At 33.0% G+C, this 14,984-nt stretch overlaps 1 protein-coding gene across 9 annotated transcripts in view; it reads left to right on the plus strand.

Annotated features, from left to right (window-relative positions):
• Positions 1-14,984, plus strand: part of TRIP12 (thyroid hormone receptor interactor 12) — a 170,774-nt gene that overhangs the window by 95,644 nt on the left and 60,146 nt on the right. For 8 of the 9 annotated variants that reach the window (XM_051983370.1, XM_051983369.1, XM_051983372.1 and 5 more), the window contains 4 exons: positions 1,035-1,140; positions 6,273-6,409; positions 11,430-11,513; positions 13,053-13,148. In XM_051983370.1, the coding sequence (XP_051839330.1) occupies positions 1,035-1,140; positions 6,273-6,409; positions 11,430-11,513; positions 13,053-13,148 (423 nt within the window). The remainder of the gene's footprint in view (positions 1-1,034; positions 1,141-6,272; positions 6,410-11,429; positions 11,514-13,052; positions 13,149-14,984) is intronic. The other variant, XM_051983374.1, reaches the window with a different exon arrangement.

A 14,984-nucleotide genomic window follows, 5' to 3' on the forward strand; every position in this document is an offset into this window, starting at 1 on the left:
ACTTTTCCAATCCTGCATTAATGCTGGTTTTTAGTACAAGTAATTAATTTCTGGTTACAGGTAACCTTTTATACATAAATAATTAAGGTAAAATTCTCATTTCACTTAAGTAGTTAAATCATCCAAAATCTTTTTGCTCTCTCCTTCCTAAGCACTTTTTTCTATGGGTAATAAAAATTTCATGGTATAGTTTGACCAGTTTAATGTAATTTTGCTATAATACTTTTTTTCTTCCATCCCCACACCTCTTTCTAGAGTTTATAACAAAGTCACATGAAACCCAAGTCAGGATCCATTAACCTTGCTTTTTATATCTCACATCTGCTAGATTGAAAATTTTGAAAGAATCAAGGTCTGGTTGGGAATAACTTATACATTGTAGAACATTAGACTGCTCAGAATCAGCTGCATAATAGAACAGGCAGGTAGTGGAGAAAGAATAGACCCAAGTATGGGAAAGACTGAGAGATGGAACTTAAGATATACTTTACTCTGGGATTGGCAAGTTATTGAGATGAGGAGCTGTGCGATTGATGGGGAGGAGAACATAGAGCTTGAACTGAACTCCAGGGCAGAAGTGCTTGAAAAGAAGGGAGGTGATGCTTAGGGACTTTGAATGATAGGAGCTTGGGTATATCATTTCAGTTGTGGTGCCATCAAGTTTCCTTTTTTCACTAAGATTTTTATTTTATTTTACTTATTTATATATTTGGGAGGTGCTTTCTACATATACACACCACATTCCATTGCATGTAAAGACAATTTTTAACATTTATTTAAAATTTTTTTTTGAGTTCCATATTTTTTTTCTCCCTCTCATGACACCCTGAGACAGTAAGCAAAATGATAAAGCAATCATGCATAATGTATTTCTGTATTTAGTCATGTGAAAGAAGACAGACCCAAGGAAAATAAAAACCTAATGAAAAAAATTATGAAAAATAGTCTGCTTTGATCTGCACTCAGATGTCATAAGACTTTAGTTCTTGTCCATTTTTATGCCTAAAACTTCTCTGGCATTTTTTAATATATAGGTTTAAGAAAACCTTCTAAGAAGCGCAGTGAGTCACCACCTGCTGAGCTCCCCAGTTTGCGGCGGAGCACACGCCAAAAGACCACGGGCTCCTGTGCTAGTACCAGGTAATTATTAACATTTGTTTTGCTGAGGATTCCTTCCTTATTCTCATCATAACACTGTTCATGTAATGTCACTTTCCCTAAAGAGGAAGTCTTCTCCCAATGCCCATCAGCATCTTAGAGTTGTTCACAGTTAGTCTGGGACACTCAGTGGGTAGGTCAGTTAATTGTCAACATGTGATCTGGATGGTAGGTTTTCTTTAATTAATTTCTGTTTCTGTTTGTGATTTTTAGCTTACTAGTTCATCACCCTCATTTTTCATTTGTCATTTTTCTGTTTTCTCTGTGCCTGTTAAGTTTTTTTCTATCACTGCGGTTTAATCAGTTGGTCCAAGCATTGAGGCTTAAGCTGTTAAGCATAATGTTGAAGAACATAACATCTCTTAACATTTTTAAATAACAAAAATTTTAAAATAACATTTTTTAAGAATAAAATTTTAATATAAATCAATAAAGCACGTCCTTTTCTTTGAGTGCAATTTTAGATAAATACTTGAAACACCTTTCTTTAGCACAATTTTTACTTAGACTTAAAAGCTCTTTTTTTTCTTGTCCCTAGCCACTTTGGGGATTATAAGCATTTATTGGTGATTCCCTTATTTTGCTATTTATTTTTCTCTTCCTGACACCTAAATTGAAACTAAATGAAAAACATTAGTTTTCCCTCCTTTCTAGAAGACCTGGTTCTTTCCTTTTTAAGAACAGAAAGTCAAAAATTACCTGTTTGCATGCTGCTGAGGAAATAGACTTTGATGTTGCTTAATAGGTTAAAAAGTATCTTGAATTCTTCTTTCTCTCTATATGAAGGTAATTATCTCTTATTTTTAAAGTTGATTTCTACCAATTAGCTTTTGACTTCGGCTCAAGCTACCTTTGGTTTCAATAAATAACTGTAGTTAATTTTCATCTCAAGATTCATGTGACTTTATTGAATATCTTTCATTATGATATCAAATCAAATGATAAAGCTGTTTTCATGAAAGATCTGTTCTTTATGAAATTTAAGTATTTAAAAATTCATACTTTCTTTGGAGGAGAGTGACTGTGGGAAGGAAAAAGGGCAACCTCTGAGTGCCTAAGAAGTTTGTCTTCAGATTTGCTGTATTTTAGCCATTCCAGACTCTGGACAGCCCTTCACACTTTAACTAACCTGATCCTTCAATATTAAATTTCTGGGCCAGTGTTTGAAATATTTTTGGCTGAGGAGTACACATAAGCACTTATAATACACATCACTGTAAGGCTAAGGTTGTGGGGAATATCTTAAAATTAAAATTTTAATGTATTTTTAGAGTCCTCAAATAATTTTTCATGACTGTAATAATGATTGTTACTGTGATTTAATTTCAAAGTGAAAAGCTGACAAATTGAACTATGGGAAGTCCTACCTTCTAAGTTCATGTGAAACGAGTGGTTACCTTATTTGTTAGGAAATTAAGGGACAAATAACCCCCCCAAAACTTTAATACATCCTAAATTTTTTGAAGACTGAATATATTAGATTAGACTAGCAAATTAAATTTTAGCATCTAGAGCACTTATTAATATTCCTAGTAGGCAATAGGTTTACCTAGGAAGGAAAATTACACAAAGAGAAAATGATTGGGGAATCAGAGGTTAGAAAATTAGTAAGAGTAAGGCATCCTCTATCATGCCCATAGGACATCCTCTTCTAAAAGCTTAAACATTCCTATCTTCTGCTATTATAAAAATAGCCTTTTAACTTTTTCAGAAGTGATGTTGTGGGAAAAGCACTCCCCCCACTCCTTCAAGCAGGATGCAGTTTACCACAGATATATTTAGGCTTACATATGCATATGTACAAACATACATATGTAACATTCATACACACATAAAAAGTACATGTTGACAGACACATACATAAGATTGGAATATCTTGTTTCCCATTAATTTACATACCCTTCTATACCCCACCTCCTATTCCCTCTCTTTTTTTTTTTTAAAATTGATTTTTGGAGGGGTGTGTGTGTGTGTATGAAAAAACCCACTAGTATTTAAATTTTCATAGTTATCTGTTTAACTCATTCAAATTAATAAAACTTTCTAATATTTCCTAAATTGACGCTGGAGTACACTGCATTAAATATATAGCTGATATATGAATGTGAGAGTAGAAAAATAGGCTTTTTATTCTTCTTCTTTTTTTGGGGGGGGGGGGGCTGAGACAATTATGATTAAGTGACTTGCCAAGGTCACATAGCTAGGAATTAAGTCTGAAATCAGATTTGAACTTGGGTTCTCCTGACTTAAGGGGTGGTGCTCTGTCCTCTGTGCCACCTAGCTACCCCGTTTGTATTCTTTAGGTTGATTTATTAGTCATTTAGCCCTACCATTTGTTAGATAGTATGTATAACCTTCCCAGATAAACTCTTAAAATTAGGCAAACATTTGGTGACTTTCTTTAACAGAAATTTTCAAAGGCTGGGTAAAAATGTGTATAATCTGATTAAAATGTAGAAAGAACTCCCTGTATTTAAATATATTTCAAGTTATACTATCTAAACTTCCTTATTTAGTGAATTAATTGCATGGTTATTTAAAATTTGTTCTATATAAGTTATTGTTAGACTACAAAAATGTTATTTCATTAAATATTTCCTAATTTGACTTTTAAGATTTTTAATATTATTATTATTATTATTTTATTTTATTTTTTTTGAGTTCTAAATACTCTTTTACCCTCATGTCTCTTTCCCATTCCTTCTGGTTAGGCAATTTGTCAATTATACATGGGAAGTCATGCAAAATACTCATTGGATATTAGCCATGTTAACAAAAGAAAACACAAAAACAGGAAAAAAAATTTAAAAAGTTTGCTTCAATTCTTGCTGAGCATCATGGTAGTGTTTTGTTACAGTCTACGTTACTTATTTTCTTCTTTCCTTCCTGAAGTGATATTGTGAAAGTATGTGTAGAGGATAGTTGAATCATGATCTATTGACGTTTTTAAATGACTTGAAATTTTTCTTTGGTTGGAAGTATTTAAACACATTTCTGTTTTGACAAAGTCATTGTAATAGTTCAATATAAAGAACATAAGTACATAGTACCTGTTAAATTCTTACCAATGACAAGGAGATTGAGTTCAGTGTTTTAAAATTTTTTAATGTTTCATCATTGTCTTGTTTTACATCATTAATTTGAAATTTCTCTCCTGTTCATCAAACTGCTTTTTTTTTCTTTCAAGACTTCCTCCAACTTAGTAAATTTCTAGTGAAAATCTGCTATTTTGACACCTTAGTTGAATTTCCAATGCTTTCCCTTTTTCTCTCACCTTTCATATCTTAACTCCATTGATGCTATTTTTATAACATTTTATTGTACCTGCCCTTTCATCTTTATTTCAAATAGCATTCCTTCTCCTAATGGCCCCCATTACTGTTTAGTTACTTCCTAAGAGGTATCTCATCTGATCTCTTCAGTTTGTTCTTTACATTACTTTTTATAATTAACCATTCTGCTCAAAAATCCTAAGGAATTCCCTTTTGTCTACTAAGTAAAATTCAGATTTGTTTGCCTAACATTTCATGCCTTACCTGTCTTTACCTAGTACTATTGTTAGCTTTGATTTCATTGTACCTCTACTATCTAGCTAATGTGGACTACTCTGAATATTCTTGGCACTTTGCCATTTTTACCCTCCCGTAAGCTATTCCCTATATATGGAATGTCTTCTCAATAATTTGGTTTTTAAATTCCTATTAATCTCAGATTCTTTTATTTATGAAGCCATCCTTGACTTTCAAATAAATTATGTGAAAGTCCTGGCTAAATTTTGAAATAAGTCTTCATTTTATAAATACTCTTTTATTGAACAGATAGTGTGTTTATTAATCTGTGTTGATGACTTTTCCCCTACTGGATTATAAATTCCATAATCACCCCATGTTATTTAAATGTTCTCTTGGTTCAACCAACTAGCACAGAAACCTGTACACATTGTGTTCTTGGTAAATGTTGTATTCAGTTAAATTAAATATTGTAATGTTTGTTGTTACATTATTGCTAAAGGCACATATATGATAATATATTGATTTAAACAATATGGCATTGAACTCTCGAGTCTATAAGCATGACTTAATAGAATATGATTTACGGTCTGCTTTTGGGTATCTGATTTTCTTTAAAAGAGACTAAAGACTAGTTTGTTTTTTAATTTTTATTATTGTTTAGGGGGGTTATTTTTGATCTGGTTCATAAGGGCCTTGGTTGTTCCTTGAATGGCACAGAAATTTAACAAAGACCTGTCCGTAATGAATGTAGAAAAATTGACATTCTAAAAATCTGTAATCTGAAAAAAAATAAGGAAATTTTTTTCTTTTTCTTCTTCTTTTTTTTTTTTTTTTACTGAAGCAATTGGGGTTAAGTGGATCACACAGCTAGAAAGTGCTAAGTGTCTCTGAGGTCAGATTTGAACTCGGATCCTCCTGAATTCAGGGCTAGTGTTCTACCTACTGCACCACCTACCTGCTTCCCAAAATAGGGAAATTTTAAAGTCCAGCCTCAGCAAGAAAAGTTCTGTTTAGTAGTCTTTCTGTTTGCTAAACTATGTGCCTACTATTGACATCATTATTCCAAAAATCTCTCTGGAACTGTATTTTTCCAGAATCATTTGCTTGATTTTTAAAAATGGAAAGAAAAAACAAATGAACAAACAAATGAGGAAACTTAATTTTCTATTATATTGTAGCATTAGTTTATTATAATTTTGACTTTTTTGTGATTGGATCAGTTTGTTGGTCCAAAAATTGATTGCCTATGAAATATTCCACAGTTTAAAGCAAAAAAAAAAAAATTAAAAGGTACCTTTAGTGGAAAGAACTTTCCTGTCAAGGAAATTTTCTGTCAAGCCCTTTTCAAGGTTTAGCTACTTGTTTCTGTAATTTTGAGTAAGTCACCCTAATTCTCCTGGCCTTTCAGCTATTTCTCTTATGAAAATTATAAAGTTAACAAATTGGACTAGATGATTTCTAAAATAGCTTCCAGCTTTCATTACTCTGGCCTTCCCATTTTTACAGTGTGAGTTTGTGCTATATTTGCTAGAACACAGTTCTTCTTTCTTGATTGCTTTGCCTAACTGGTAATAGTGCATATGGCGGCGTTTGTCCCTCTAGTCGGCGAGGCTCTGGCCTGGGCAAAAGAGGAGCGGCTGAAGCTCGCCGACAGGAGAAGATGGCGGACCCTGACAGCAACCAGGATGGAGTGAACTCATCAGCTGCGCGCACAGATGAACCTCCACAAGGAGCCGCAGGTAGGCATGACAGCTATGGCCTGCATCATCTCTACCATGCCGACCAAAATGCAGGGTGGAGATGGGAGGGCAATTAAGGGGAATAGTTCAGGGTATTTGTTTTCTGTCATTTTAGCATTAAAATGTTATCATGTGCCACTAAAAATTGTTTAAATGTGTTCTGATTATATGGGTTGAAAGGTGATGTGGGAAGGCTTATGATCTAACACTTAGGAATTTTAAGTCCAAAGTGATAGCCTTTTAATTACATATATTAATTAATGTAACAACAGGCTTGTTTTGTTTGTTTTTGTTTTGTTGGGGAGGTGGAGTATTCAGTGTATATATATACTTTACATGCAACTTTTTTTCCAGGTACTACATTATAGATATTTTTCATTTGAACCTCAATACCCATTTGTGAAAATAACTTAAAATTTTAATTTTCCCTTTTCCAGATTTCAAATCATAATATATCAATTAATAGTTATTATCCTTTTTTCATTAACCTTTAAAATTAATGCACTAATGAACAATACCTCAATTTTTTTTTTTTTTTTTTGATTCCTGGTAGACTTTGAGAAGTTATTTTGTGTAAAATGTGTGATTCAGCACCAGCAGAGTATGGTCAGTAATTTTAGATCTAGGAATTCACAAAAAAAGTCAGTAACAAAGGGTGAATTTTCATTTTATTTGTGTGTTGTATGTGTTTAGACATTTATGATATAGTCTTGATGCTGTTTGTGTAGCATTGTCAGATTTTGCTTTGTGAAGTGAACATAATTTTGCTATGGTATTTTCTCAGAAACATTGATGCCTTTAAATTTCCATACATTAAATTTTACTTTTACTCTTAGCATATTCTGACTTTTCAATTAAGCTATTTCACCCCCAAACTTCATAAACATTTGAATATGTACTTAGTTTTATGCTTTTGTTGAGATGAATCTCTCGAGTTCTCAATTATTTGCTAGCAGAAATAGTTAGGTCTTATCACTTGTTCTTGAATATTTTTGCTAGAATTGTTAATAACTTATTTTGACCAGTGTATATTTTATAAAGATACCTTTAGTAGAAGTTATCTGTTGAGAAAATTTCTAAATACATATATATTCCATCCATCTTAACATACAATGGAGGCTTGTTTTCATGCATTTTTAGTTTCAAGCCTGAAGATGGAAGCAAGAGGACCCTTACAGAAAACCAGTTGCTCTTATTCAAATTCTAATTTCTACTAAAATACAATATTTGTGTTTTTTGATATAATGCAAGCAAAATTATGTCCTCTAAAGTATGACATGACATGACTTTTAAGGTTGGTATTAGCCATATTCTCTACAGAGGGTTCTACTATATTTGATAAAGTACTGCATGCATATATATATATATACACTTTTCCAAAGACCACATTTATTGTAAGTATTGAAAGATAATTTTTTTTAGTATTGTTATTCACAGATAAGGATGAATCTATAGATAATTATTATAGAGCCAGTGTAGCCTACATATATATGAGACTAATAGAAATACTGTCCCCTTAACTTTGATAATGTAGGCAAAGTGGACAAGTTATTAGATATCTGTGCCTTAGTTTACCCAATTTGTCAAATGGATGATATATTTGTAAGTTTGATGTAAAAATGGCAAATGTGCAGTATACATTATATAAAAGACCTTTCAACTATTTAGACATTTCTATAATAATAAAAATGAAGCTTTAGATTTTTCTGTGTAAGCCCTCCACTCACTACCACCCCCAATAGCTAATTCTCAATTTTGCTTTGTTTTTTTACCATTCCACAATGGAAAAGATGGCTTCCCCTCCCCCCAGCTTTTAACTACCCTGTGTCTTAATGGTACTTAAAATGATTTTAATTTCTTTGGTAAATGTGTTTGGGTCCATACTGTATCTTCCAATTTGAATATTTGGAGTTCTCTGTTGTTTCACTTAGCCACAAACTACAGAATGTTCTAAGTCCTTTCTTTGTCAGTATCTATTATTAGCTTGCCTGATAATTACAATCAAAATTGAGAGAAAATTTGAGGAATTTCAAAACTGCTACTCTAAGAATTTGAGTAAGATTAAGGTTATATTCAGTCTTTTGTTCTATTTGTTTATGGCCCATTTTAAATTTGAGCTAGCCCTTTTTGTTTCTGATCCAGACTCCAACAGGGTATCTATTCCCAGTTCCTCCAAAATCTTCCAACTTTATGAGGTTCCTTTAGCCACTAGAACTCTACTTAGGTATCCATCATATGAGCTAGTAAACTTTGTTACTCTTGCCAAATCTTAAAATGAAAAAAACAAAATAGCAAAAATACTAGGAAATTTCTCTCTCTCTCTCTCTCTCTCTATCTCATACACACACACACACACACACACACACACACACACACACACACGTACGTATATGTGTATCTATTATTAGGGCAGGAGGAGAAGTGAACTAGATTTTTGTACCTCCAGTTTGTTTTAGTTGCCTTTTTTATAATGTGTGACCAAAGGTAAGGAAATATTTATTATCTCTCTCTATCTCTTTTATTGTTTATCTTTTCTTATATCTTTATCTTTTCTTATAGTCCTCAAAGTAAATGGTGGCTCTTATGACCACATCAAGGCATATAGTACTAGTGTTTATCATAGCTACTGATATCCATGTTCCAGAATTTCAATTCTATCCTAGGTAGTAGACTTTTAGTTTTTAAAATAAACACCATACAATAAATTTGAATAGCTTCATGTGTACATTTATGTGCATATCCCTTTTGAGAATTTAATCATATCTTCATGATCCACTAAAAATCTGTTCACAAGCAAGGAGAACAAAATAAGTAAAGATTAAGGTACTATAAAGAGCAATATAGAACTTTGAGCAACTTCCATTGTTGTTTCAGCATTTTATAGATTATCACCTAGGAAATAAATTCTTGCACTCACTCCTGGAGAGTAGCTCCGTTCCCTTTAATCTCTTATTTCAGTCAGAATATTCACAAGGTAGGCAATAATAAATTGTCTTTTCTTCCATCCTAAAGTCAACATTTAGTAATTTTAGTCCATATAATACAGCAAATTTGTAAAGGGACAGTCTTCTTCCCAACTGCTGACCTATTATGAGTATTAAGGATCTAAGCACATGGATCAATAGCTGCAGAGAAGAAAGTAATATCTTTGTCAAGAAATAGAACATTGGACAAGGAAAGTACTTAGTACATCACTATCAGTATAGTATTACCACACTTTATTGATAGGCTCTTAAAGTTGTGAAATTGGGTAGACTCTCAGCATGACTTCTTACATGTTTTTAAATATTGGTGCACTTTTTCATTACAATATGTAGTTTAAAATTTTTTTCTGATGCAGTTGAAACATTTTTACAAGTAATATAAAAAGTGCTACCTTTCCCTCTGTAAGGTGGTTGGGGTTGGGCTGGAGGTTAGATGGGGATAAGGTGAAAGGTTTCAGTGGAGGCTTCTTTCATTGATTCATATTATTGTTAAGAACTCCACTGTAACCAGTCGTCTTAGAAAGCTACATTGGATACTAAGGTTAGAGCTTAAAGAGCTTTTCTCTCGGTTCTTTTTTGATCTAGGTAATTTATCCACTGTATACTTTTCCCTACCAAGAATTTCATTGATACATTTAATTTTTCAAAATGATTATTGATGATCATACATAAAGAATCCAAAAAGTGAATTTTTGAGTAGTCTTAAATGGTAGCCATATATATATATATACATACTCTCTTCCTCTCACTATCAGGAACAACATTATTGTCTAAGCTTGTTGGTTTTTAAGATTTAATATTACCAGCTATAAAAATGGCCTTTTCTTAATGTGCTTGTATTGTTTTTTTTTTTTTTTTTTTTTGCTAAAATGATATTCCATTTAGTCATTTCATATTCTTGCATTGATATTTAATTCTAGAGCATAAGTTTTTATAGCATAGGCAAGGCTTTTACTCCTGATAAAATGAAATATTTGATTTTGTATTAAGAAAACATGAAAATAATTTGAAACTTGTGGCATTTTGGTGTTCCTATATTTTGTCTTTAAAATTTTTATCCTTCATTATTTATAATTTGTGTACTTTTTCTTTTAAAAAAAATAGCAACATTCTTCTTAGTATATACACATGCTAATTTTAGAACTAAGCTTGAAAGCAGTTCAGGTATGTGGCTTCAGATGTGCTGGATGATATGTGATCTGAGGTAGGCCAGGTGCAAAGGGCTGGCTTTTATTTTCAAGGAGATGTGAGGAAATGTAAGCAACTAGTTTTACAAGTACAGGTCCCTCTCCTGCTATGTTTCATAATAAATTTGAACTTTTATTGGGTGATTCTGAATTGGTTGCCAGATTGGCATTTGTGGTTTTAGGATTTTCCTGAGTAGATGAGCTATTGCGTTTAGTTTAAGTCTTGAGGTGGACATTTGCTATTTCCAAATAGTGCTTTACTAGTGAAAGGTTGTAGTAATGTAATGTATGTATCAGTACCTTCATCATGAAGATTCAGTCTTCTCACAGTGTGGAAATAGAGAAATCATTTTGTCTACCAGGACTAGAGTCCAGGAAGTTTGATGAACAAAGACTTCCTAGAAGGCACATCACTTTGGAGGAGCATTTCCCCAAAATATCAATTTCTGGTGCTACTATTTCTGAATGCTGCCTTGGAAGGTCGGTCCTCTGATTTAACATCATCCCAGTCTTATCAGTCTTGTCTGAGTTGAGTTTGAGCAGTCGAATCCAGGACAAGATTTCATTCAGGAACAGTTTCAGAGAGACCTGCTTTGGGCCCGCTGAGAGGGACTCGTGGACGACCTGCAGAGGCCGCGCTGTGGTGCTCACGCTGTAACAGAACACACACTGCGAAGGCTGACTCCTCCTTTGACCACCAGAGGACACAGTGCTCAGCTTTGAGGGCAGAGAAGTGACTGACTCACCATGATCCCTTGTGATCTGTTAAAACTTTTTTTTAAAGAGAAGCCAATCATACGGTGATTAAGTAATCCTCCCCCCTCCCCCTTTTTTTTTTCTTCTTTCCAGCTTCTAGTTCTGTTGCTGGGGCTGTAGGCATGACCACCTCTGGTGAGAGTGAGTCAGATGATTCAGAGATGGGAAGACTGCAAGGTAAAAACAAGACAGTTATTGGGCTTACAAGAAACTACTGGTAAATCCACAAACCATTGGTTCTGGTTCTAACTTTTGGTCCTGAAATTCATTCAGACAGCTTCATTTGTTATGCACTTTTATCATCTGAACATGTTTTTTCTAACTATGTCTACACTTCGGAGAAATGGGTCCTTCTCTGTAGAGACTTGAGGATTTTGCAGTATAAGAAGAAACATCTGCCTCTATTATTTCTAGTGTGGAACTAGGAAAGTATTGTTAGTGAAGGTCTTGCATAGTTGGTATTTACATTGTTTATGGAAAAATACAGGATTCTTTGGCTGATTTATTTTTTTGGTGGTGGAGGTGGAGGTGGTGGTGGTGGTGGTGGTGGTGGTAGTAGTTTATTTACCGTGTGCTTTATTTTAGTCTTCAATTTTGTACATATAGGAATCAGTCTGACAATATATTACACTTGTTATTAGAATGTAATATTCTCTATTGGGACAAGTCTATGTAGCTGTAATAGTTGTAATAAGTCTTTTATGACTTATTTTTAAAGGGGGAAAATGTCAAAGCAGTTAAGTTAAACTATAATGTTAAACTCATGTGCCAATATCACAGTAATATAAGTATAATAATGTATGTACATATTTAGATGTTGACTTACTCCTTTTCTAGTTTCTCACTACAGCATATTTGTACCGTTTTTAAAAGAAGTAGACAATCAAGAAAAGAGTTTAAATATATTAAATTAATTTTTATAGTATGTTCGTTCTTCTTTGAAATCTTCTTTGGCCGTCAGTTTAATAGAACATATCTAATGCTACAGGTGCCTTTTTACTTTTTTTAAAAAAAGGTTTTAATTCTTTAAACTTGACAGAAGACTTGCCCTAATATGGGTTCTTTTCAACAGAAGAGTAATAACAGCTCTCCAATCTACTCTCACAAGAAGCATATTATTTGTAAAATAGTTTAGCCGTGTAGCTTGTGAGAATTCCTTAAAGAATTTAAGATTCTGAACTTCTTGACAATTCCAGCTTTTGTGAGTCATGCATCTTGTCCGCCATTCTTAATTTCACCAGATGCATAAATCACTTGAGGATTTTTCCTCCAAATTGTTAAAAGAGTTTTGTGCTGACTTGCACTTTTTAAAAAATGACATAACAAAAATGAAATTGGGACTCAAGCTGATTTTGAAAATGTACCTATTTGGGATCTGTTTGGGAACATGATCCTGAATCACTGACAGCACTAATTTTTATTTTTATTTTTATTTTTATTTTTATTTTTATTTTTTACTGTTTTGGTATAAAATGGGTAAATTAAAGAAACACAAGGGTCTTAAAGTGTAAAGGTTGTATGAATCAGTAATCATCATGTAAAATTGTGTTAGAAATTTTTGTGTATGATCAGTTGCATTAAGCCAGCTCATAATTTTCTTTTCTCTTTGTTTTTGTTTTGTTCTTTTTGTTTTTATTTTATTTTATTTTATTTTAATTTAATTTTATTTTATTTTTGTGTGTGTGTGTATGTGTTTTGTTTTGTTTTGTTTTTTAGCTCTGTTAGAGGCTAGGGGTCTTCCTCCTCACCTGTTCGGCCCTCTTGGTCCTCGGATGTCACAACTTTTCCACAGGACAATTGGAAGTGGAGCTAGTAAGCCATAGTTTTAAATTAGTTCTCCCCTCCAAACCCTTATTAGTTTAGTGTTATTTCAATTAGTTAGTTGTTAATGTAAATATTAAGAATGGAAGTGAGTCTTCATAAACTTTAGCCTGTTTCTAAAAATAAAATTCATTTGTTATCAGCAAATGTAAAGTTATAGGGCTAACATTTAACACTATGTTTTCAGACTTTCATATATTTTAAAATCATGTTAATATCTGGAGGTTATATCTTGGGCTTATGTCAGATGAATTTGTGATAGATGGAATGATAAATTGATCCATTTAAGTTATGTGTTTGGTGATGTGCATACACAATAGCTTATATTATTTGCATTTACATACAGATTTGAACTTTTAAAGTCCTTTATCTGTATGTGTAAATCTCTTTTAAAGATTTTTTTTTTTTTTTTTGCAAGTTACAGACACATTACTGTGCTGTCACAGAACGAGGGAGTATTAAGTCTTAAACTTACAGCTGAAAATGTTTTGAACCACCAATCATTTTATGCTTTTTTTTACAGAATCCTAGCTTTAGTGCTCTTAAAAAATAGCATTTTTGTTAAAATGATATCCAAACACATTATTTTGTCTATAGAAATTGGAATTGTTTGAGATAACATCAGAATATGTTAAACTTTAAAGACACATAATGACAGTGATCTGTTAAATATTTCTAGCCATTTGTTCTTCAAATAAAATAAAATATAGATGTATGTGTGGTGGGTGTGGGTGTGTGTGGTATTAGGACAAGTGTTAAGTTTATATTTTTGAAGTCTTTTTAGTTTTTAGTTTGTCCTGATATATTTAAAAAAAAAAAAAATTAGAGATGGAGCCCAGATTCTATTATCAAAAAATCTCTAAGAAAGTTTTGAGGTTCTCATTGTCCCTTAGAGCTAACCCATTATCTAAGTTCTTTATTTCATTTTCTAAAGAAATATTTGTCCAATATAAGGACTTCATAAACATGGGGAAGAAAGCCTGCTATCACTGTGCCTTCTTGTGATGCATAGTCTTGGCAGGAACAGACGTGGAAAATGAGATGAGGTGTTAAAAGAGCCTTGTCTCACCTGGGAAAAACTGCCTTGGCTCTTTGGTATGGGCACTGGTGTGCTGTACACAAGTGTTGATGCAGGGGTTAGCTGATCAGAGGGTCTCCCTGCTTGTTGGTAGGAGTGTGGCAGTTGTATTTCATTCACAGATTGTGATTAGCACATAAGCTCTAATTGGCTCCATTTGTGAATTGAGTGATCTGAGGCACAGAAAAGTGAGTGACTTGTCCAAGCTTTCATGGATTGAAGCCCCCCACACCTTCTTAATAAGAAAATCTTTGTATTAGGCAATACTGTTTTTACATGGTCACGTTTCTTAATCTCATCCTTATTGAAGTAAATACTGTCAATAATTGTGATATTGTCCTTTTATGCCAGTCTTCTAGGACTTTCAAAAATCATTGCACTATAAACTTTAGTATTTTATCACCTGTATAGGATCAGTTAAGATCAGAAGTCCAAACCCAGCCTTGTGACCACTTTGACTGTTTTCTCCTACCAGAGGCCCTTATGTGCATGTGTTTAGAATAGTGTCTGTTATGGGGCAAGAAGCAAGGTATCTCCAGAAACAGTAACTGTCAACATATTAATGTGAAGGGTTACCTTATCTGGAACTCATAGCATCATAATATTTTTTGAAGGTTAGCACTAATCAGTGGGCTTTCCTAGTTGTTAAAGGCTCACTATATGCATATTCTTTACTGCTTTTCTGGCGTAACACTTAATTACTAAAATTACTTTTAGTTGCAGTCAGAATGTCCAGATCCATTCTGGAA

This window comes from Antechinus flavipes, chromosome 3, assembly GCF_016432865.1.
Source record: "Antechinus flavipes isolate AdamAnt ecotype Samford, QLD, Australia chromosome 3, AdamAnt_v2, whole genome shotgun sequence".
In the NCBI taxonomy this organism is placed as follows: domain Eukaryota; kingdom Metazoa; phylum Chordata; class Mammalia; order Dasyuromorphia; family Dasyuridae; genus Antechinus; species Antechinus flavipes.